The following is a 23,466-nucleotide window of genomic DNA, read 5'->3' on the forward strand; positions in this document are numbered from 1 at the left end:
GGAAGGAATATATGATGTGTACATGGCTTGCACATACACACTTATATGATTGCACACATGCAAAAGTAAGAACACACGTATACGTACAGAAATTACTTGACAAACAGAACGAATAAATAAAGCTTAAAAAAGTACTCAAACATATTTATTGAAAGATACTCTTACTATAAAACATTTACTATGTAAGCAGTTCTAAGTACATCACACTCAGTCCTTATTTTCTTCGTGTCAACAACAGAGAGCTTGCATAAATATTGAACTTAGCAATTAATAGTCACAGGTCACTGACCCGTACAGTTATACACGCACTGATCCTCTCCCCCAACGACGATTGTCAGAAACCCCCCTATACACTTAATATATACTGAATATATACCACCTCCTGTATACTGAAGATCATAACTGCTTCTTACCACGTGACAAATCTGCCGGTTGGTGATTTGGTGATTCATCATGTGCCACTCAACGTCCACTCGTTCACTGGTTTTCCCCACCAGGAGGCCAACCGCCGGAAGCTGTGATCCACAGATAAATGTTCTAGAAACTTCGTTGTCACGATCTGTAGATCGCTGCCCGATGCTGGAGTGACACAAGAAAGCAGTGTATGGAGAGGATTTAATTGACAGACATCAAACGTTTGTAGATAATTTTATCACAGGAGACAGTGGAGACATCCACTCCAGGCTAAATACCCAAAACTAAAGCTGAAAGAAGGTAGGTCCGGTTATCATAATAGTCTGTAGACATCCTTAGCATGAATATTTCTAGAAACCATTCATAACATTCTAGATTATGTACCTGCGTATTTCTCAATGCTCTTATTATTTATGATATGAATATCATCTTACAGTTCAATCTGCCAAAAGCCTCAGTTTGCGAGTAAAGATGTAAACATATGTGTATAAATAAATGATCTCACCTCAGTGTGCGATAAGCGGCAATGACACGGAGATGTTTGTCCTGTCCTATGATAGGGCCATGAGAGAGACACGGCTTCCGGCAAAGTTTGTTGTCTTCATGGACGACCACTGATAGCAAGGTCTGAACATTCACTTCATGAAAAACAAAGAGAGACCATTGACACTCACTGACGGGAAGTTGCTGGAGCTGCTAATATGGTAACAACTGTTTGTTTTAACAATCACAATATCTTGTGTGTGAGAGAGAGAAAGGGAAGACAGAAAAGCAAGTATTAGGTGGAGTAACATGTTAGGTATCGGAAACAGTTTTGACAATTTGTCCATTTGCACGTGTTTACACATCTGATCAAGCACAACAGTCCACATACCGCGATGTAACACAAAACTAACAGCTACCACTCATTACAGTTGCTTGTTTTGTTTAATGTCAGGAAATAACTGAAATGTCACCAACCAGGTCAGGTTTTGTTGATGAAATGTAGTCAGCCATGTGTAGGATCTTTTTAAATTACAGTTTGTTATCCTTTAATCCTCGTGTAGCCTTGTCTTCAAGATTATTGAAAATATTCGAACTTCTCTTGTGGCTTTCTTTACTTTTAACGTAGGGTGCACTGCACAATACTGAATACAAATGCGTGTCATGTCACTGCCACATACTGTCACATACTGTCACATTCATGTCACATTACAGAATTGCATTCACAGTTTTATACACTGTGTTCATATCTTCCGCAAGTTGATATGTAGACTGGTGTACTTGATGTGTTCATACTGTCCGCCATATTCACTGTATGTGTGTTCACACTGTCTGCCATGTTCACTATGTGTGTTCACATTGTCTGCCGTGTTCACTGTATGTGTGTTCACACTGTCTGTCATGTTTACTGTATGTGCTCACACTGTCTGCCATGTTCACTATGTGTGTTCACAATGTCTATCATGTTCACTGTATGTGTGTTCACACTGTCTGTCATGTTTACTGTATGTGCTCACACTGTCTGCCATGTTCACTATGTGTGTTCACAATGTCTATCATGTTCACTGTATGTGTGTTCACACTGTCTGCCATGTTCACTGTCCAACTACAGGGCAAGCGGAAGAAGGGGGCGGGAGGTGGTGGAGAAGATTCTGGCGGTGGTGGCCGGGTCAAAGTTTATCTCCATGCCGTGAACAATGATGAGGCTGCTCTTCTAACAGACAATGGTTGGTTGTATTTCTTTCAGCCTGTAACGGTTTTTTCCTTATATATATTTAAATAAGTCATCTGTGTTTAAACATACAACAAGCTTGTAATTCTTACAGAAGAATCTAATTTTTTCTTACCTTCTCAAGTAGGATGACACTTTTTCTTCATAAATAAGTGTAATTTTATTTCCTGTAAACACATTCAATTAACACTTCTTAAAGATAATAGCAGATTACATGTCTTAGAAAATAAACAGTATATACCAGCTTTATCTGTGTACATCAGTCGAAATGTTTTACACAGAAAAAACAGAGCGTGCGATCAAAACAATAAAGATAACTTGTATACACATTATCTACCTCTCCCTTGTCTTTGTGTAATATGAGCACCGAAACTAAAAACAGATTTCATTAAAGTTTGTAAATAATGTGTTGGTTTATGTTCAAGGAAACACACGCCCCCTTCAAGAAGTCAAAAAGCAGTCACGTGCTTCTGAAGTACAGTTCCATCAGAATCAATCTGTAACGGACATGAAGATTATCATCATCCGGGGCACTCCAAAACAAATCGAGAATGCTGTCAGCCTCATCAATCAGAAAACTGGTTCTAAGGTGCAGTAACTATGTTGGATTAATTCTGACAAAGAGAGTCGCACACGTTAATATCTGTTAATATATTGAAAAGCAGGGAACGTGCCTTAGACGTTTGGAGTTGGATGCAGTTTGTTTGTAAAAACCTTCATTATCACCTCATGTTTGCTGTCACGAGGTATTGCTACTCAAACTTACTAAACATTATAAAATAAATATATCATATTTTACAATTCACGATATCTCCAGGTATATATCATTTGATATCACAACACTTTTTTCAAACACATTCACACCTGACCGTCGCGCATTGCTTCTCTAAAGAACTCAGAGATAACCTTCGTCCTCCCAGGTCGCATGTTATTTGTTGTACCGGACCAAGAACCACACAACAATTATACCCCTACTAGCTGTACAGAAATAAATCTTACGGTGTAATGGACAGGGGAGGTAATGATAAACAACAAACAAACATTTAAACCAACACTACTAGATAGTTTGCCGGCAAAACACTCTCAGCAATGTAAGTCTCGAATCATTTATAATATCTAAAGGAATTCAGATATTCGTGACTATTCAACAGCAACAACTAGGTGTGTTGTTCAAACGCATAACCTTCTGACCCGCACGCTATTCAAACAATAAAATAAATGTCACACATCACATTGTTGAAATAAATCTCTGACATAACAGGCCAAACTAACATTTCTGAGTTTTCATCCAACGATTATTCCTCTCGAGTGTTGAGGACACTGAAATAATCCGCTTCAGTTCAGACCCACTTTGTGGTCTACACAGGTAACACTTACATTCTTCTGTAAGAACTTGTGGTACACACGACGAATAATTACTCGGGATGGGGACACTCCCCTGGTCACGTGACTAGGCGAGGTTGGCGATTCCCTCGACTTCCCAGGGTCGCTGTCGTTACTGGGTAACGCCGTCCTCAAGAGTATTGTCTTCATGTTTTCTGCATGTTCCTATATTCATATCCATGCGTCCACGATTCATTCAGCAAGTCGAGATTTTACACTCATTTTCTAACAGTTTCGTCGTGTTTACAACAAAAATAATCATGCGACAACACTGCAAAAGATAATTACTTCTATGCCTCGTCTTGCCGAGGACGATTAACTTCAGGTCATATACCTGCGATGAGTGCGGCTTTCACCGCTACTTTCTGTCGCTCTGTCTACACGAGAAGTGTTTCACTTGTCTACATACAGTACCAAGTGCTTCTTTCCTCCTTCACTTCCGGTGACGAGTTTCTGCGATTTCTCGCAAAAATTTGTTTGGTCAGGTCTGGTCAATAACTGGCTGTTTTTGTGATGAGTCAAATGCCAGGTATGCTTTTACTTCTTCTCAGAGAGTTTTCAAACTCATCCTGTTTAACATAACTCTAAAACAGTGGTTCTTAACCTGGGTTCGATCGAACCCTAGGGGTTCGGTGAGTCGGTCTCGGGGGTTCGGCGGAGCCTCCGCCACAGAGGTCAAGACGCACCCGACTCATTTGCTGAAGATGATCACTTAACATTAATTGGCCAATCAGTGCTGCGGGGAAGTTAGTGTGTTCAGTAGTCACCACGTGTGACTGTCGTAGTCGTACGTCGTGTGGTTTCTTTCTTAGTATTTTAATCCATACTATGTGGAGCAAAAAAAAAAAAGAAAATGATCGGACGAATATGTACAATATGGATTCACATGTATTACGGAACGTGATGCGAGTCAGCGTCCTGTCTGCATGATTTGCAATACCAAGTTGAGCAACTCGAGTCTCACACCGGCAAAACTGAAAGAACACTTCACGAAGCTGCATGGAGATGAAGATACAAGAACACAACGCTTGCTGAATTCAAGGTGAAAAGAGCCAGATTCGATGAAAGGACAACTCTGAATGCTCTTGGATTTGTACCCGTGAACAAACCGATCCTCGCCGCATCGTAAGAAGCTGCTTACCTGATGGCAAAGCAGGGCAAGTCGCACACCATCGGTGAAACTCTCATAAGACCAGCAGCGTTAAAGATGGCGAATCTGATACTCGCAACAGCGGCCGAAGGTAAATTATCCAAAATTCCTCTTTTACATGACACCATCAGTGACAAGATAGAGTGCATGAACAAAGACATCTTGGCTCAAGTAGTCGCAGATGTATTTTCAAGTCCGGCAACATTCAGCCTTCAACCGGACGAGACCACGTGGTACAGACGTTTGTAACCTAAGCCAGCTTGCTGTTGTCCTGCGCTATGTTAAAGACAACATAATAAAAGAAGAGTTTTTATTTTGTAAGTCTCTTACAACAACTGCTAAGGCAGCCGATGTGAAGAAGCTTGTGGATGACTTCCTCAGAGACAACAATCTTTCATGGGATGGTTTCTGCAGTTTGTACGGACGGAGCTCCAGTCATGCTGGGGAGAAGGTCTGGTGATGATGGCCAGTAAAAGCCGATGCACCACACATCATTGTCACGCATTGTATTCTGCACAGGCATGCATCGGCAACAAAAACCTTGCCTCCAAAAATGGCAGAAGTTTTAAAAACTGTAGTGCAATGTGAGAACTATGTGCGAAATAGTGCTCTGAGGCACCGCATCTTCAGTGAGCTGTGTAAAGAAATGGGCTCTGAATTCCAGGTACTCCTGTACCACTCTAATGTTCGGTGGTTATCCCGGGGACAGGTGCTGAATCGTGTTTTTGCCATGCGTGTGGAATTAGCCCTGTTTTTGCAAGAGCACCAACATTGTCATGCAGATTGCTTCAAAAATCCTGAGTTCATTCTCATTGTAGCATACATGGCTGATACATTCGCAGCTCTAAATCATCTCAATCAGCAGATGCAGGGTGGTGGAGTCAACATCTTGGAAGCAGAAGAAAACCTGAAGGCTTTCCAAAAAAAAAAAAAAAAACTACCATTATGGAAACGACGAACAGAGAACAATAACTTCGCAAACTTTCCCCTTCTGGACGACTGTGTAAGTAAGATCGAAGATGTGTCTGGAATCAGAGACATTTCTGTATCCATGGAACTGAAACAAAACAATTGCCACACACTGAGATGAGCTTACAAAGTCTCTCGACGGATATTTCCCTTCAAGAGAGTCGTATCCAGCATGGATGAGACAGCCGTTCACGTTTGCTCTTGAGACAGCAGATGTCAATTATGAATACCTCGACGAAATCATTGAAATTCAGCAGAGCCAGGTTCAACAGCAACTCTTCAGAACAACAACACTCTCGACATTTTGGTGTCGACAGTTGGAAAGGTACCCAATTATTGCTAAGAAAGCCCTGGAATTTTTTATACCATTTGTTACAACATATCTCTGTGAACAATCCTTTTCAAGTATGCATCTTATTTAATCAACTGCAATCAGAAACAGTGCATAAGTATATAAATGTAACAATAAACTCAACCAGTTTATCGTGTATCGTGCTGCCAATGCCTGAACAGTCCTTTAGAAAGTCCACACCCTCTAAGAGATTTCTTGACCTGCTTTAGCGTGGTTCAACTCCTGTCTCACTGACAGGACACAGACTGTGTGTTGATGGTCAAACATCTCGCCATGCTCCACTTTCTTGTGGGGGCCCTCAAGGCTCAGTACTAGGCCCACTTCTGTTTATTGTGTACATGAAACCACTTTCATCTTGCATCTAGTCTCACAAGGTTTCTCATCAACCATATGCTGATGATACACAGCTGTACAGCTCCTCTCCACCGGCTGAGTCTCACTCTGCTACCAGCACCATACAAGTCTGTATTTATGTAGTCAAAGACTGGAAGGTGACAAACAAACTTAAATTCAACGAGGATAACACGGAAGTCCTATGTTCGAGAAGAAGAAATCCATCTTCACTCGTTTGTCCACGAAATCAAATCAAGGAGGGCGAAACCAACATCACCTTTGTGTCCTCCATCAGGAATATGGGATTTATTTTCATTGATTTTTAAGGTCTTCTTCTTCTTCTTCTTTTTCTTTTTCTTCATGTAGTAGTAGTAGTAGTATTAATTATAATGACTTTTTTGCAGGGAACTATGTCAGCCCAAGCCCAAATATTCTGGGTAAGGTGGGTTCAGGAGGCATTTCCTGATCTCCTTTCTCGCGCCTACTTCGTGCCTCCTGTCCATGTCAACCGCGTGCCGATGGAGAGACAGACAGTTGCTGGTCAGGATGTCTTAGTCCTGTGTTCACCAGGTGGACAGGCCGGTCAATCAAAACAGTCAACACTGTCTGATCAGGATGGACAGTTTGACCCTCTGAAACCACGTGACCAGACCGATCTGAATATCCAGCCAACACCACTTGCACAGAGTAGTCACGACAAGCAGCCCACGCTACCTGCAGAACCCCACCATGAAAATCAGCCGACATCACTAGTACATCAGTCTAACCAGTCAATGCTACCTCACAATTCGTATCAATCTGATCAGTCCACAGTAAGTGGATATTCGTACCAGTCTAACCAATGTACACCATTTGAACAGGTCGGTCAGTGCATGGAACCGGCGATGATTTGCTCCGCTGTTCGGCCGTCTATTACTCCGCCTCGAGACGGTCACGTGACAGATAATGCTTCCATTGGAGGAGACCTGGAGGCTGGTCAGTGCAATCAGCTGACACTATCTGAACAGGTGTCTCATTTCAACGAGCAATCACCATCACCTGGGCAGTGTTATCAGTCTAATCACATGACACTATTTGAACAAGCCAATCAGCAAACACCAATGGCATATTCTTACCAGTGCAACCAGCCGATGACACCTGGATATTCTTTACAGTCTAATCAGTCATTGTCCTTTGGACATTCGTACCAACCAAACCAGTCGATACCACGTGCACATTACTACCAGTCCAACCAGTCGATACCACGTGCACATTACTACCAGTCCAACCAGTCGATACCACGTGCACATTGCTTCCAATCCAACCAGTCGATACCACGTGCACATTACTACCAGTCCAACCAGTCGATACCACGTGCACATTGCTTCCAATCCAACCAGTCGATACCACGTGCACATTGCTTCCAATCCAACCAGTCGATACCACGTGCACATTGCTTCCAATCCAACCAGTCGATACCACGTGCACATTACTACCATTCCAAACCAGTCGATACCACGTGCACATTGCTTCCAATCCAACCAGTCGATACCACGTGCACATTACTACCAGTCCAACCAGTCGATACCACGTGCACATTGCTTCCAATCCAACCAGTCGATACCACGTGCACATTACTACCAGTCCAACCAGTCGATACCACGTGCACAGTCGATACCACGTGCACATTACTACCAGTCCAACCAGTCGATACCACGTGCACATTACTACCAGTCCAACCAGTCGGCACCACCTAAACAGGCTGAAGTTAACCATCCTGTCCAGACGACTCCGCATGGTCAGTCAGGTCGGTACATCAAGCAGACACCCACTGGACCGTCCGGTCAGTACATCCAGGAAACATCACCTCAACAGGCGGCTCAGCTCAACCCTCTGATTACAGGTGCACAGCCGTGTCAAGGTAATCCACTGACTCCCCCTGAACAAGCCGGTCAGTCCAGCCATTCGACACGACATATACAGCCTTGTCAATCCAACCAGTCGATGCCGTCTAAACATTTCGGTCAGCACAAAGGCTTTGAAGTGAATGATTCCTGTCCTGCTCAGATGTCCAGCTCTCCCCTTCCTTCCTTCCAGGAAAGTGACGTGAGAGCTGATAAGGCGATGCAGCGAGTGCTCGTCTGTCTCGACAAAATGGCGGCAGAAAAAAGAGAAATTATGTTTGTGTTAAGTCAGTTTACATTCGGACAGTACCTGGGTGAGCCGTGCTACGCTCCCGCAGCTGCATCCATGCCTCTAGCCCAGACCTTACCTAAGGCTTCCACAAATGATAAACAGGGATCCTTTGATGTGCTTGTAATACACAGACATTACGGCTTTGTTGTATGTGATGTCAGAGCCATTGGTGACAGCCTAAACATGTCCATGTCACAACTGGACATAGAGATAAGAAACAAACTGAGAAACGCTATTTCCAAGCTGGACAAGGCGGAGGCCATGTTGTCTCACCTGGTGTCCGACATCGCTCCCGGTCTGCGCATCACTAAGACTATCGCTGTCCCCAACCTAACGGCTCGTCAGGTACAAAATTCCCTCACTGGAGATCCTCAGCTGTCGCAGGTAAGAAGTCAAGTCGCTACTTCATGCAGGTTTATGCGTCTCTCTGTTGGAGGCGGCATGTAATACTTACAAAAGTATCGATGTACACATATGCGTGAGGCAATTCGAAATATTTCACCAGCTTTATGTAATGTCCTCCGTCAACTTGAAAATGTATTTTGGAAATCTAAAATTGATTATTGTTTTCAAGCTAAGCCTCCAAAATAGTCAGGTCTCTTTTTAATGGGCCTTTGACGTTTATAATTTTCCTAAATACACGCCAACAGGACTCTCACGTATTTCTTGAGGTCACGTGGTTCTGTTACAGGACCTGTGTCGGTGTCTGGGAACAACAGACCACGCCAACATCACTGGTCTGTGTCTGTGCTGTGATCAGTTGTCTGACCCCGAGACCCCGTGGGACGTTAGTAGTCACGTGCTGAGGGAACTCGGACACTGGTGGCAGCGACGTGTGGCTGTGGCTGGACCTGACAGTCACATGACTGACGTTGTGTACACGTCACTGGTAGCCAGGTAAGGTGGCGGAGTGTCATACGATAATCTGAATGTGAAGAGATCATTGTGAAAACACAACCGACAAGACAGTTGTACAACTTATAGAATTGTTATTAAAACAGAAAAGCAAAATTAGGTAGACATGAGATTAGATATAATATTGAACATGTATATAACTACTTAAAGCTCCCCAGCATCGGTAATGGATGGTTACAAAATAAAGGTTTAGAAGATAACTAGTTGACATATCAATATCTATACATACGTCCGGACACTCTGTCAGTTCCGGGCCTAATGTTCACAGTCTTGGAATCTGAAGAGCCCTCCTGGAACACAAACTGCTCCTGCCGCTGTTCCGCAACAGTTGCCCCAGGCAATGGACTGCAGCGACGATGCTCAACGGTAGAGATGACGTGTTTACTGTACCCTGAAGATGTCTACCAGCCGCTGCATCGCACTTCTTGCTGCCGGAATACAGTTTGCTTTTTTGTTTGACGTTTGGGAGAACCAGTATTTGGTACACCACACTCTCCCCTCTCTACACCACCAGACCGCAAGTGCCAGCAGGTAGTGATACGTGCTAAACGGAACGGGGTTCCCTGTCTCAGACCTGGTGCTTGCGACTGAAAATCACCCAGAGAGCGACATCTGTACTGGAACACGAGGAAAAAGCCCCGACTAAACATCTACCCTAAACTATATACTACTAGGACACGTGACTTCTCGCCACCAAATCCACCCGGCCCTGACGCTATCGCTCTAACACTAAGGGAACTACTGACTACTGCGCTATTCCCCTAACCGGCCTAACGGCTCCATGTTACACCCCCGACCCTGAGCCTCGATTGTCTCCATCAGTCAAGGTGACCTGTCGTCCGTCCCCACATCGTCGCCCACCAAAAATTATCTACTCCGCTTCGGCCCTGTTGTCCTGGCTTGAACCCGGCGGGTTCATGACAGTCTTGATTTTGTCACCTGTTGAAAAACGTGAGGCGCGCACCATCAAGTTGACAGACGGTTTTGACAACAAGACGTGTGCTGGTGTCATCTGTACTGATATGTCACTGACCATCGCATCACACATTACACATGGGTTACAAGATGATGTTAGGAGTCACATAGGTCTAAGATATTTGGGTGCAAGTCACACAGATACAAAGAGATACATTTACAGCTCTAAATTTACTAAGTAAATTAAATGCAAGATATAGGCAGTGAAACAGTTGTACTTAAATCAAATAGTCACACTTTTTGTTAGTGATTTCTGACAGAGTCAACAACATGTGTGACCTCCATTGGTTAGCTCACTCTCTCTCACACACACACACACACATGTGTTTGCGCGCGCAGGGTGAAAAAAAGAAGGAAATAAGGGGGACTAGTTTCTCAGATACGTCTTCAACAGCACTTTCAGATTCCACATAAATAAGTAACGACTGTGAAGTTGCGCGTTGCTGCGTCTTGATAGTAACAATGTTCTCCAACTCATTTTTTTATTTTAATTTTATTCTTCTCTTCTGCATCTTTTTAGTAATTTACCATGCTCTTATACACTCCAGTGTCCCATTTTCCAAAATCAAAAAAGAAAAAAGTAAATGTTTATAATGTTAATCAGATTAGGTATGTAGTTAAACTTCATCGCTTGACTTTGTGATGACTGTCTTTGCTTCAGGTTCTGTGGCCCAGCGACAACAGTGACTGTACCATGTACATCTTCCCCCCGCCTGTCTGTCAAGACCCTGGGTCAGGCCGTGTGGTGGACAGGAGAGTGCTATACTGCTGTAATCACACTCTTCCCGGAGCAAGTTCACCTGCTACACACGGCGCCTCCCACACTCTTTGTCACCGGACCGCCCGGTACAGGTAAAACTGTGGTGCTGCTGCTGATGGCCATACAGTGGCTGCGGTGTGGTCACCACGTCTACGTTGTCAGCACCTGTATACAGAGTCGTGCAGCGTGCAGCATGTTGTATCACCTCTTGCTGCAGACAGTAAAGACACAACAGTCAGCAGGTGTGTCACCCGGTCAGCCTCACTTTCTGGACTATGATTTTAGCGATAAGAATAAACTGGATGAAGAAGTGGAGAAGGCCATCTGCCACTTGTCATTACTGGCGAGAAGCGGGTCCACCTACGTCATCGCCGACGAAGCGGGTCCGCTCTACAAGTGAGATATACAATACGTGTAATGATATCAAATACAAAGATAATGGTAGTTAGGGTTAATTAATATTCTGATAGTGATTAGACTAGGTCTAAACAAACGAATCATGTAAATAACATTTTAAAGAGTCTTTCATGATATTTAATACAGAAAGGATTTCACTAAGACAGTGAGGAGTGTAGTCAACGAAATGAAACATTTTGGTTAAAATACTTGAGTTGCATTCTTATGTTTGACAGGAAACACTTTGAGACTTTCTGTGAAAAGCTTCTGAAACGAGTTCAAAATCTCCATCTGTGGGCGGCAAGTTGTTACAATGGACACGCACCCGCCGGCTGGCAAGTGGAATATTTAACAAGACCCCTCCGCTCTCCACCGGCCGTCGTCAGGGTTGTCAATAGAGACAACATTATTCAGAAAGGGCAGTCTGTCTGCAGGTACAGTGAGCGAGGTGTGCCTGACCACACAGACGGCCCGCCAGTCAAACAAATACGTCACGAGTTGTCTCACTCAGGTGACTGGTCATTTAACTCGCCATATGACTGTGTCACGTGCGGTCGTGAGGTGGCCAGCTTCCTACACAGTCTCCGTGTTGGTGTTACGGGTAGGTGTGGGTATTGTGTAGGGTGACGGGAGGCTTAACTAAAATATCAAATAATGTAGTAAGTATTTAGGAACAGCAACAACAGCAAAGCAGGTAAGAAACACTTGATATACAAGACAGTGTTTTACATTATTACAATATATTACACTTGTATCATTCACGTCATCAACTTTTGATATTATAGTCTTTATTTATCTCTCTGTCGGTATAAACACACGACTGATTAAATGAACACACACTGAATGTCAACAGAGAATGTTCACACAATACCTACGACCATCGCCACCACCAGCAACAGGACAACACCGTCGTGCCTGCAGTGGAGAGACGTGCTGATGCTGATTAAAACATCTTGGTCTACAATTAGTGACGATATTGCTATTGTAAAGGGACTGAGAGAAGCGGGTATCCCAGTGCGGGTGATGACGGATGATGACATCGAGGACGTGGCCACGGCCCGCAGTGACGTGGTGTGGGTGACAGAGGAAAACCGTGTTCTTGGTCTGGAGAGAAAAGTCGTCGTGTGTGTGCGAGATTTTTTTTCACCCCATGCAAAGTCACAACGTAACTGTCTTCACTCTGTGTCCCGCTGTACGTCCCAACTTGTGATTGTCAGCGAAGACAAACCGTAATAGTGCAGGTGACACACACACACCTGTCACGTGTTGTAGTCTTGTGTCTATCTCTCTTCCATCAACACACGTCGTTTTTATGTTTTCTAGTATTTGTTCACTCCATCAAAAGATTGCTGAAACATAAAGTGTATATTTCTTTTGTGACAAGACAGCATGCTCTCATAAAAAACTTTGATTCAATAAACATTGTCACGGACCAGTTTGCGCCTCCGTGTGTTTCAGATTATTTTAACCCTTTGCGACTTACTGACTGCAAGTGTCTGTAAAATGTATGAAACAATAGATGAGAACATTAGATAGAAAGGGTTAACCGAACAGGATGTATTTGGTGAACCCGGTTTACCAGTAGGGTTTTTGAGGATACGAGGTAGAAAATGTACTCAGGCCCGGGATACAGAAGGAAGAAGACGAGCCTGAGTCACGAGTGTAAATGTCCCGAGTTGAGATTAGAGAGTAGAGCAGGGGAGTGGGCATCCACGCTGGATGCGGGCGGTGCTGACCACTTGTGATTAACCTCGCCTAGACGAGGTCTGACATATTTTTCTGTTATTGCTTGTGGAACTGTAATAGAACTCACGGATGTTTCAAAGTTGTGAACAAGAACGTATGAGACAAAGCTGTGTGAATTGGACAATATAGTTTAGAATACTAGTACAGCGTAACCTCGAGTTACAGGTTTTAATTGTATGGACTGAAAGAACTGAAGCCCTTCTGGATAAGGAAGAATCGCCTCCTAAGACCATTCCGTGATCGCCTTCACTTCAGCACTCAGCAGCACGTGGGCTAGGACCACCGTTAGTCCCGTGACGTCACCGTGCAGTACCTGCTGTGACCCCGGACACCGCCTGACGTCACGGCCAGTGTGTACGGCCTGCTGTGTCGTCAATCGCCGGGCGACCAAAAAGTTCTTACCCCCACCACAACCCTCGGGGAAGGATGAACCGTTTCCACAGGAAGGGTATTCGTGTTATTGGATTCCAGTTGGCTGGAGATGTGGAGGGCGACACCCTGAGATAGCGGGACGAGAAACTGAGTAACGTACACGATGATAGAGCGGTTATAAGACAGGTAATCAGAACTGGATCTTTGGGGCTAAACAGTAGGAGAGAGTGCAAGGAATGTATATTCATAGTTTGATTGTAAACTGTGACTATGTCGAGATTGATTGGGGAGTGCCCCGGATGTAAACACTGCGCCTATCGTTAGATGTTTGTTGCCTTTACAACACTCTGTTGATGCGAGTTGTTTACAAATAAGTATTTGTGTTGTAGTCTGTAAGTCCTGAGGCACTCGATAACGAAGTGAGCATGATGTGGGCAGCTCGACATGTTTAGACCTGATCCTTCTGTGTTTCACAACTAGTGTCTGCATGAATAACACACGGAGTCGTGTTGACTCAGTCTAGGGATGAACACAAGACGAGGGAGTGAATGGCATCACACTGTATCACAGTCTGAAATAAATTGTCCTGAAGAACGTAGTCAAGTCTGATGTCCTCTTGAGGAAGCAGTGTCTAGTAGCGCATGACTGTGTGTGTGTATATATATATATGTGTATATTTCTTTGTGCAGCCTGTCTCTTGGGTATGTTTATAAACAACACACCTTGTACATCTGATTGATGACAGATACGTACGTCAACGTTCCTGTTTTTTTTTTTCTCTCGGTCTTTGTCTCTTTATTTATTCTCTTCTCTTTTCATTGTGAGGTCAAGTGACATGACGTTCCTTCCACACATACCTTCAAACTCAGCTACATATGATGTCCACGTGTGGAGTGGTAAGAAAAGTATAAAATGTAGGTAGAGGTACTAGGAAACTAATAGATGACAGAGCTAGGGACACTATGGAATTTTTAGAGTCAAAAAGGTCTGAACAAACCAAAACAACCAGAATGAGGCTAAATGGGGACTAACAAGATACAAGGACCTTCCTCATGCGCATGTGGGGACAAATTAAATTAGTGTGGAGTGGAATAAAATGAAATGCTGGAGTGAAATGAAAACAAACTAGAAAAGGAAAAACTGAAACATTTCTAAGACAAATGCAGACTGGCACCAAGCCTTAACAACTGCCTCCACCATCCAAAAGAACTGAGACACAAGACACGTTCATTACTAACATCAGTAGCAACCCAGACTCTAGACTAAAACAAGACTGAAAACAGATAATAACTAGATTTAAAAAAAAGAGATATACACCTATAGAAAGGAGACACTCAACCGTCTAAAACCAAGACAAAAAGACAAACAAAACCAAAACCATGCACCACGGCGGACCAGACAGGCACAGACAGCAAGTAGCAGCAAAGAAAAGAGTGAGAGAGAGGTCACCGGCACAGTCCACCACCAAAACTAAATTTAACCACTTTAACCAACCACTAACTTTATACATAAGATAGATGTGACCGCTATCACTATCCACAAGATAACTGCGACCACTAGCTCAGGATATTGTAAAACAGGGATGCAGCAGGTGGCAGCAAGAACCATCGTCCTTGACATTCATGATTGTCCACAAGTCATGGAGATGAATGATGACTCACTGATGCTGAGAGGGACCTCATCTTGTTTTCTGCCGATGGTGGGGAGAGGTGATGTAAGGCTGACTTGCTGGTGGACCATCTGACAACTGAGATGAGGAACAAGCACAATGCTTTGTCACTGATTTGTCTGACAGGACTTTTGTCTCTCCTACCTTCTTGTCACTCTTGAATGTCTGAACTTGACCAGCTGCTTAGTTTAGGAGTCGACAAGACGACTTGACGACGGACTAGATAGTATTTTATATATATACCGGTGTAATGTACACGAGTACATTGAGTTTGCCGTGAACTGTTCAATAAATGTCGATTGATAACATTCAGAGCGTCTCTAACAACATCTGCTTTCGTCTTGATGTGTGCTGTCGTCAGAAGGCTTTTCGTCTCTTCGATAATTCAGGCGACATCAGTTTATTCAGACACCTGTAGAGACATCTCCACCTGTCCGCTGTGTTGAAACCCAGACCACTGAGAAATACAATTTGTCGTTTATTTCATCGAGAGATGTGTTGTTGCTTGTAAACATTGGAGTTGACTTGTGATAGGGAGAAGGTAGAAGAGGAGAAACACGAAGAGAGCTGTGTCATGAGATAACTAGGACTTAGCCTTATGACCACAGGGTTGGTGCTGCACTTCAAAATATTATTTTTCTGTCACACGGAAAACGAAATGATGAGAGTGATGTCCCTTCGCTTAACTGGCAATAGTGCACCAGCTGTTTGTTGTTTTGTCTCGTCTGTTGATCTACGCCGAGTTTTGTTCTCCTACTCATCTGCGATTGTTTGTTGCTTACCTACTCATCTCTGATCTTTGTTGTCTCCTACTCACCTGGGATGTGTGTTGTCTCCTACTCATCTGCGATGTTTGTTGTCTCCTACTCATCTACCTTGTGTATAGACCTAGAGATTGTATATATATATATGAGCCAGTAGTCACATATACCCTGCGGGATGTAGTGCCTGCTCGGGAATACTTACATACCAATGATGTCATACACAGGAGTGTGAAGGGTCGCCATGTTTTATCACCAGGTAGCCTACAGGTGTGTCTCACTGACTACACAACTCTCTTCCTTCTGATCGTTGTAAGGCAGCCTGGGTAAGTTGTTTGTTGTTTGTTTGGTTATCGCTATGTTATTTTACTGTTAGTTAAAGGTTGACTACCGTTCTTTTCACATCGTTGTTGTCAGCTTTTCTTTGTAGATGAAAGACACAGCTCGTTAGCGATGACCTTTTGTTGCCTGCTTCCTGAGTGAGCGGAGTTATCTTCATCGGTAGCATCGCCTCTTTCTTTAGGTTTAGTACTCGGTCTGTCATCTCACTTCTTGTGATGTGAACTGTCGAAAACAAACACGTGACTTTGTTTGCTGGATGAGGTCTACTTTGCTTTTACATTTTATTGGCTGCCTTCTGTCACTGTCGCCCCTCTATTCCTTGGGATTCTGTAGTTTTCTGGGATGATATGCTCAGCGTACGTTCGCTGGTGCTGCATTCGAGATTTTTTTAGATAACTTTTTGTTAAAAAGAAACATCAACATACAAGACAAGAACAACCAGCACACAGCGCAGTTCACCGCTCTAGCCACGTGACCTAAGACACAGGACAGCTGCAGTCCAACACACAAGTGACATGTCTAGTCTCAAGTTACACATGTGTTGACTCTATCAAAACACATCGCGAAAAGGTTTTCTTTAGTCAAACAGATCATCGACACACACAGGTACACACGGGTTTTATCTTCGCCCTCATCATCGCTTTCCTGAGAGACGACACTCGCTGTCCGCCTTCATCCTCCATCCACATGACGTCACTGAGGACTAACATGACGTCAGCAATGGCTGATTGTGAGACTTCTGTCCTGACATGTCACGGTCAGGGTATAGTGTGTGTTGTGACAAGATGTTGGCAAACTGTAACAGTGTCATGTGATCGGTGTAGGTATTGTATTCTGTCATTGGTATTTATTGTTATTTCTGTGTGGTGTATGTATATTGTCAGCCTGGTGTTTGACTGTTGTAACAGTGCGCACGTGGTGCCTGTGGGTGACGTCACTGTTAAAACTTTTTTAACCACTTAACAACTGTTTGCACATGTTTTAAACTAACAACAACAATCATTATTCAAACACTCATTGTGGAACGTGTGGCGACATTTATAAAGGATGTGAAACAACATTTGTACATCGTGTGAATGTGTTTGTGTCAAAAAGTTAAACGTGTAACATGTGTTGTATAAGTGAGCCGCTAGTGTTTGTTGTGTTTACATCAATGAATCTCTTAACTCAGTGAAGTGGGTTATGATGGACAACTCGCGTCTGTATTTAGTCTAAGAGTTCTGTCCCCTTTGTTTACCACAGGCAGTAAACAATATCACACTAAACACTTTAGTGCACGGCACTGACATTACAGTCTGCTGAGGCACTTTGATAGCACGTGTACAACATATAGACACATTGACACAAATATCACTCTGGTAGCCTGACACATTGACACAGATATCACACTGGTAGACTGGCACATTGACACAGATATCACACTGGTAGACTGACACACTGACGCAGATATCACACTGGTAGACTGACACACTGACACAGATATCACACTTGTAGACTGACACATTGACACATATATCACACTGGTAGAACGACACATTGACACAGATACCACACTGGTAGACTGACACACACACGGATATAATGACACATTAGCACACACACACCTCTGTAACAGAGAACTAGTTGACACTTGTTTTTGTGTAAACAGAAACACGGACCTCGTGGAGCTAAAATCTGTAATGACGTCATGTCTATCATTAGCATTTATCATTAAGGCTCACATCGTCACTGTCATCACTGTCATGTACAACACACCTGAATGTAAATTCTAACCCAGACTGAGAGTAGAAGAGGACAAACACTAAAAGAAATTGTTGATGTAAGAGACTGACAAACGACTACAGCAGGTGACAGGTGTGTCAGTGTCAGTGTCAGTCATCTTCAGTCGGCTTGTTGTCAGGGGAGACAATCACAAGTTGTGATGTACAGCGGGACATGAGGTCAAGTCGGGGAGTGGCAGAGTAGTAGTGTTGAAACAACTTAGAACTAACAAAATCGTCTTAGGGTTCTCCAGACACACGACGATTTTCTCTCCAGACCATGAACACGATGTCCACCCGCCACCCACACCACTCACTGCGGGCCGTGGCCACGTCCTCGATGTCATCGTCCTTCGTCTCCCGCACTGGAATACCCGCTTCTTGAGTCCTGTGACCACACCCGACTGACCACGAACGTCATACCAGTACAACACCAGCACGTCTCTCCACGTAGACAGGTGGTGTGCCGCCGATGTAGAGGTTAATGCTGTAGATGTTGTTGTGCTGCTCTCTGTCAACATGGATATTAAACAATAGCATGTGACGTCATCACGTAAACTGAGAGACACACGTCACTACACACACTGTCTTTTTTACAAGACTGTTTCTCACGCGTTCGTTATTTATCACACAGGTAAGTGTTTAACTGTAAACAACGTTACACTACACAATACCCACACCTACTGTAACACCAACACGGAGACTGTGTAGGAAGTGGCCCACCTCACGACCGCACTTCACACATTCACCTGGCCAAGCGACCTGAGTGATCCTCGACCTCGGTGATAACAGTCGTCTGACTGGCGGGCCGTCTGTGTGGTTCGGACACACCTCGCTCACTGTACGGCTGTACGTAACGGTGCTCAGTGATCTTCTCGTCCTGCTCGACTTCCCTGACGACGGCCGGAGGAGAGCGGAGGGGTCTGGTTAAATATTCCACTTGCCAGCCGGCGGGTGCGAGTCCATGATAACAACTTGCCGCCCACAGATGGAGATGAGGAACTTGTGTCAGCAGCTTGTCACACAAAGTCTGGAAGTTCTTGATTCTGTAGCGACGACTGTAACATAGGATGTAGCTACACGCGTTACACTGTGTACTGTTAGTAACGTGTGATTTTGTTGTGTTATAATGTGCATCGTTACCAATGATGTCATCAAGTAAGTGATGTCACAATAATGACACGTGTTGCAACACAATGTGTGTAACAGCCGATGCTTCAAAACAAATCTATGTTTTACAAACACATCACCTCCATCAGTGTCACAACTGTTGAGGTAAACATCACCTGTTAAGCACCAAAAAGTTTTAATCCAAGTATAAATACAGACAGCATCTACCTGTGTGTCTATCATCACATCACACGCTGTACAACTTGTCGCGTGCTCAGCGATTGTGCTGTCATCCTTGTATACCTCCCATACTGAGCTCGCCCATCGTTAGGTGTTGTCTTCACGCTTTTGTCCTCTCTTTGTCTTACGTCTTGCGCGCGCGCGCACAGCTTCCTTGATGCGTCATTTTACTTTTTCTTCTTTGACGTCATGGGTAGTCGTCATCAAGTAACACGGTGACTGGACCGTGGCCTGACAGTCAGAGTTTTCATTTTTGTATCACCGATCTGCCACAAGCCGTTTTGGTAAGTGGAGATCCATTCTGTCGGGTTCCACACATTCTAGTCTGTAAGGGCTTTGGGTGGCGGTGGAAGTGCAAGTGAGAGAATCCTTTTATGTTCAAAGCCATAGTCCGATGTTTAATTGCAAGACTTGTACTTTGTTAGGTTAACGTTCGTGATCGCCGGGTCGCGACGCTTGTAGCGCGTACTCGTTTCCCGTTGTATGGATTTGTGTAAGATCAACATTAGATTTTTGACGATCTTAGGATTAGTCCGATGGTCAGATATATGTGTCGGTGTGAAAATATTGTTTTAGAAATTTGAGCAGTTTCGGGACACGCCTGTTGATTGTAAGAATTGTTTATCCACAGGCTTATTATTTTTTGTTCTTCTTCACTCTTCCACGTGTTGTTGTTTTTCGCTCTTCCTTCGTGTCACCGTGTCTTCACATCCTTTGTTCGCGTTGCTGTCCGTCTCGTGTCGAGCGTCCACCCTGCACCATCATCAGCATCTCGTCGGCGAGTGAACTCGCGACTCTGCTGCACCAGTGTGCGGAAAGGCTTTCGACTGAACACCTAGAGCAGAATCTTCGAGCAGGAGCTCACGTGGCCAGTGGCCGGCCCACGTCATCGCATCTGGACGAGAAGACAGAGGGTGGGGGTACGTCGTTAGAGCGGCAAGCAAGGCCAGAGGCGGCTGCCGTCTGTGGACATCTTCAACGGACTTCTAAACCGTCACCCTGCAGTGCATGCGGATGATGTATTGTAATACGGTGAGTGAGACTCACCTGTGCACCAGGGCAGCTGATTTATCTTATTTTAATTTATCTATTTTTGGTTTGTTGGATTGTTCGCGCCTGATCTATATTTGTTCATGTGAGAGTGTGGAATGTTTGATTTCTGATTCTATCAGTATTATTTTTGTGGCTAATAAATTAGTTTTGTTTGTTACGTGAATTTTGTCTTTGTCATTTCTGTGTATGGTCTGCGCTCAGTTGAAGTTCGACTGGCTTCGTCGCGGTCACGCGACAGTATTCACACCAGTGTGGACTGGTTATTATTTGACTGTCTTGACTGTGTAGAACCACAATGATGTCCATCTACGGCCTTCTGGTGTCCCATCGACTGTCAGCCTCTTTTATCTATTTGCCAGAGAGAAAGTCATCAGGTGGAGTCATCTCTATCCTTTCAACTTCACTATCTTGTTTATTCTTTTCAACGACGGAGGATTTTATCAGACACAAAACTATTTCCAAGTTTTGTTTAATGTACACTATGCATGTTATCCGTGTCCGTGTCTGTGTTCTTATTATTGTGTCTGCGCATTATTATTATCATCATCGTCGTCGTCGTCCTCGTCGTCGTCGTCGTCATCATCATCATCATCGTCGTCATCATCATTCTTATTACTCTCGACTGCGAGTGGTTACATGTTCCTCCAACAACATTTTTCATCTCTTTAAAAGCTTAGCTAGTTAACTTAGGAATAAATGGAACGCAGACAGAATTTTCCTTCCAAAATTACGAGCAGGCAGTACAGACTTGACACAAATCCTTGTAATTAGCTTTAAGTATTTTAATTACATAAAAAACATGAAGAGAAAATCTGAGATATACAGTCAACACACCATCGGCATGTTAAAGTGACATGAAAGTTAACTATCACAGTCAAAGTTGTGTCAGTCATCCAGGGAACAGTGGCAGAGAGAACAACAGTCACAACAACAAGCGGAAGCAGGATGTCAGGATGAAACCACAATCAACATACACAACAAAAGCAGGTAATCAGCAACATCAAACACATCCTGAAGAACATCGTGTACAGAAAAGTAAAACAAAGTGACAAGGGAAAAGCGCTTGAAGCTATAAAATAAAATTGTGACATTTTTATGAGATAAAATAATACACAATACATAAAAATAAGTTCGTGATATGATAAATGCACAAGACCACACAGGTGGCGGTTGTGGGGTGGAGTCTTTATGTTCCGGAAGCTGGTTGTCAAGGGGAGACAACCACAATTTTCCACGGATCGTTGCCACGTTCTCGATGTCATCATTCTTCATCACCTTCATGGGAATGTTCTGTCAATCCATCGAATATTCCCCAGCTGTCAGTCACAGCAGCCCAGTGTACCATCAATGTGTCTCTCCACTGCACACAAGGCGATGTCGTGCTGTTGCTGATGAGCGTCACTGTCGTCAGCGTTGCCAGACGATTATCTGCTTTCTCTTCCCCACGTGTTAAGCACATTAGATAGGGTTCAGAATGTGAAGCATCTTTTATACCAAGAAATTTTCGTATTTCTTTGATCGACTTGTTTGTAACCTGTAGTAAATATTGGGACAAGGAAGGGGACAGAAAGACATCAGTTTCCAGACAGTTTGAGGGTAGCGACCATCTACCCATCTTCAGATCGCTGGTATGTCAAAGACCACAAAACAATACAAGTGCTGACAGAAAATTCAAATTCATGTTGGACATCTACAACTACACACCCACTGATGACATTGTTCACTGTCCTACAGGAGAGGAAGCAGTAAAGCTGGCATCTGATGAAATCCTCTCAGATTGGCTAAGCGAGTCTGACTGTTTAAACATTGACTGAAGGACTAGAATGTCTTGTCCAGAAACCTTGTCTGGTCATCGGAAAGTGGTTTGGGTAGACAGGAGGCAGGAAGTAGCCACTAGAGTCAAGATGAGGGAAAGCGGCCTCAACCCATTGAATTCAGTCTGTCTCCACAGTCTGTGTTAGTAACATCCAAAAACAGCATTAATAAGGCAGTAAATTATTTTTTAAATTAAAAGATTTTTAGTAATAAAACCACATAATCTGCCATCTAATGCTATCACAGTTTATGTATTAGACATCGACGCTGGTACAGTATACTAAAGAATTTTCACTTTTTATCAGACTGAAAAGTTTTAACAGACAAATTCAGTAACACAACTGTAGCTCGCCCATGACAAACATGACGAAACAGAAAAAAGTATAAATATAAAACCGGCATAATGTCTGTCTCTGACACAATCCGTCTCTTCACTCTAATCTTAAATAAACCTTAAAACTCAATCCTTAGTCGTGTAACCTAACAAGGCTGGCCAAATTGTAACCCAAACCAAGAAAGAAAACACAATCTACCTCTAGTTGTAGCCTTATCAAAGGTAGTCTAATAAGGGGACACAACTCCACTCATCACTCCCCAATGTCTGCTCAGCTTTGCTTCCCTTTGTCCAATGAAGTCATGGACGATACTTTCGTTCAAGCTTTTATTAAACCATTTGAGAGGGATGTCTGAATTATCCAAAGCAAACATAGTTTGTGATGTTATGAATCTGTGTCACGATCATCTACTATCACACTATGCTGCGTTTCTATCGTTCGCTTTTCCCAGATATAAACATCTTCCATCGCGGCACAGTTCAAGGTCTAAGGTCATCGATTGAATTATGGTGAATGGAGATTATCATGGGAATACATTCGGGGTTACATTTAAAAAAAAAAAAAGGAAACCTGTCACACTACCTGTAGGTATCCTTTCGCGTGTAGTGTCACGTGGTACGTGTCGGTAGTTCCCAAGGCCTGCACTACACAGCACTACACACTACACAGCACTACACAGCAGGCATGTAGGTGTGTCGCCACTGCATCGATCACACAACTGGCTTCG

General features: G+C 43.7%; 2 protein-coding genes across 2 annotated transcripts; both read left to right on the forward strand.

The window, feature by feature from the left end:
• The first annotated feature begins 489 nt into the window (after window positions 1-489).
• Window positions 490-9,282, forward strand: LOC112574722. The gene is made up of 8 exons (XM_025255950.1): window positions 490-714; window positions 975-1,118; window positions 2,009-2,123; window positions 2,554-2,717; window positions 6,720-7,530; window positions 7,982-8,874; window positions 9,182-9,233; window positions 9,266-9,282. Exons 2-8 carry the CDS (start codon window positions 1,116-1,118, stop codon window positions 9,280-9,282), a joined length of 2,055 nt encoding a protein of 684 aa, XP_025111735.1. The 5' UTR covers window positions 490-714; window positions 975-1,115.
• Window positions 9,283-11,280: 1,998 nt separating this feature from the next.
• On the forward strand, window positions 11,281-14,252 carry LOC112574829. The gene is made up of 3 exons (XM_025256146.1): window positions 11,281-11,536; window positions 11,773-12,137; window positions 12,390-14,252. Exons 1-3 carry the CDS (start codon window positions 11,334-11,336, stop codon window positions 12,767-12,769), a joined length of 948 nt encoding a protein of 315 aa, XP_025111931.1. The 5' UTR covers window positions 11,281-11,333; the 3' UTR covers window positions 12,770-14,252.
• Window positions 14,253-23,466: the final 9,214 nt, after the last annotated feature.

Source organism: Pomacea canaliculata, linkage group LG11, assembly GCF_003073045.1.
Source record: "Pomacea canaliculata isolate SZHN2017 linkage group LG11, ASM307304v1, whole genome shotgun sequence".
NCBI classification, from domain to species: Eukaryota; Metazoa; Mollusca; class Gastropoda; order Architaenioglossa; family Ampullariidae; genus Pomacea; species Pomacea canaliculata.

Bases quoted from the DNA above. Each gene is read 5' to 3' on its own strand.
- LOC112574722 (XM_025255950.1), top strand. The intron at 2,124-2,553 runs GTTGGTTGTATT...TTTATGTTCAAG, and splicing joins TGCTCTTCTAACAGACAATG to GAAACACACGCCCCCTTCAA. The intron at 2,718-6,719 runs GTGCAGTAACTA...ACTTTTTTGCAG, and splicing joins ATCAGAAAACTGGTTCTAAG to GGAACTATGTCAGCCCAAGC.
- LOC112574829 (XM_025256146.1), top strand. From the start codon at position 11,334: ATGTTGTATCACCTCTTGCTGCAGACAGTAAAGACACAACAGTCAGCA. The intron at 11,537-11,772 runs GTGAGATATACA...TATGTTTGACAG, and splicing joins GAAGCGGGTCCGCTCTACAA to GAAACACTTTGAGACTTTCT. The intron at 12,138-12,389 runs GTAGGTGTGGGT...GAATGTCAACAG, and splicing joins TCTCCGTGTTGGTGTTACGG to AGAATGTTCACACAATACCT.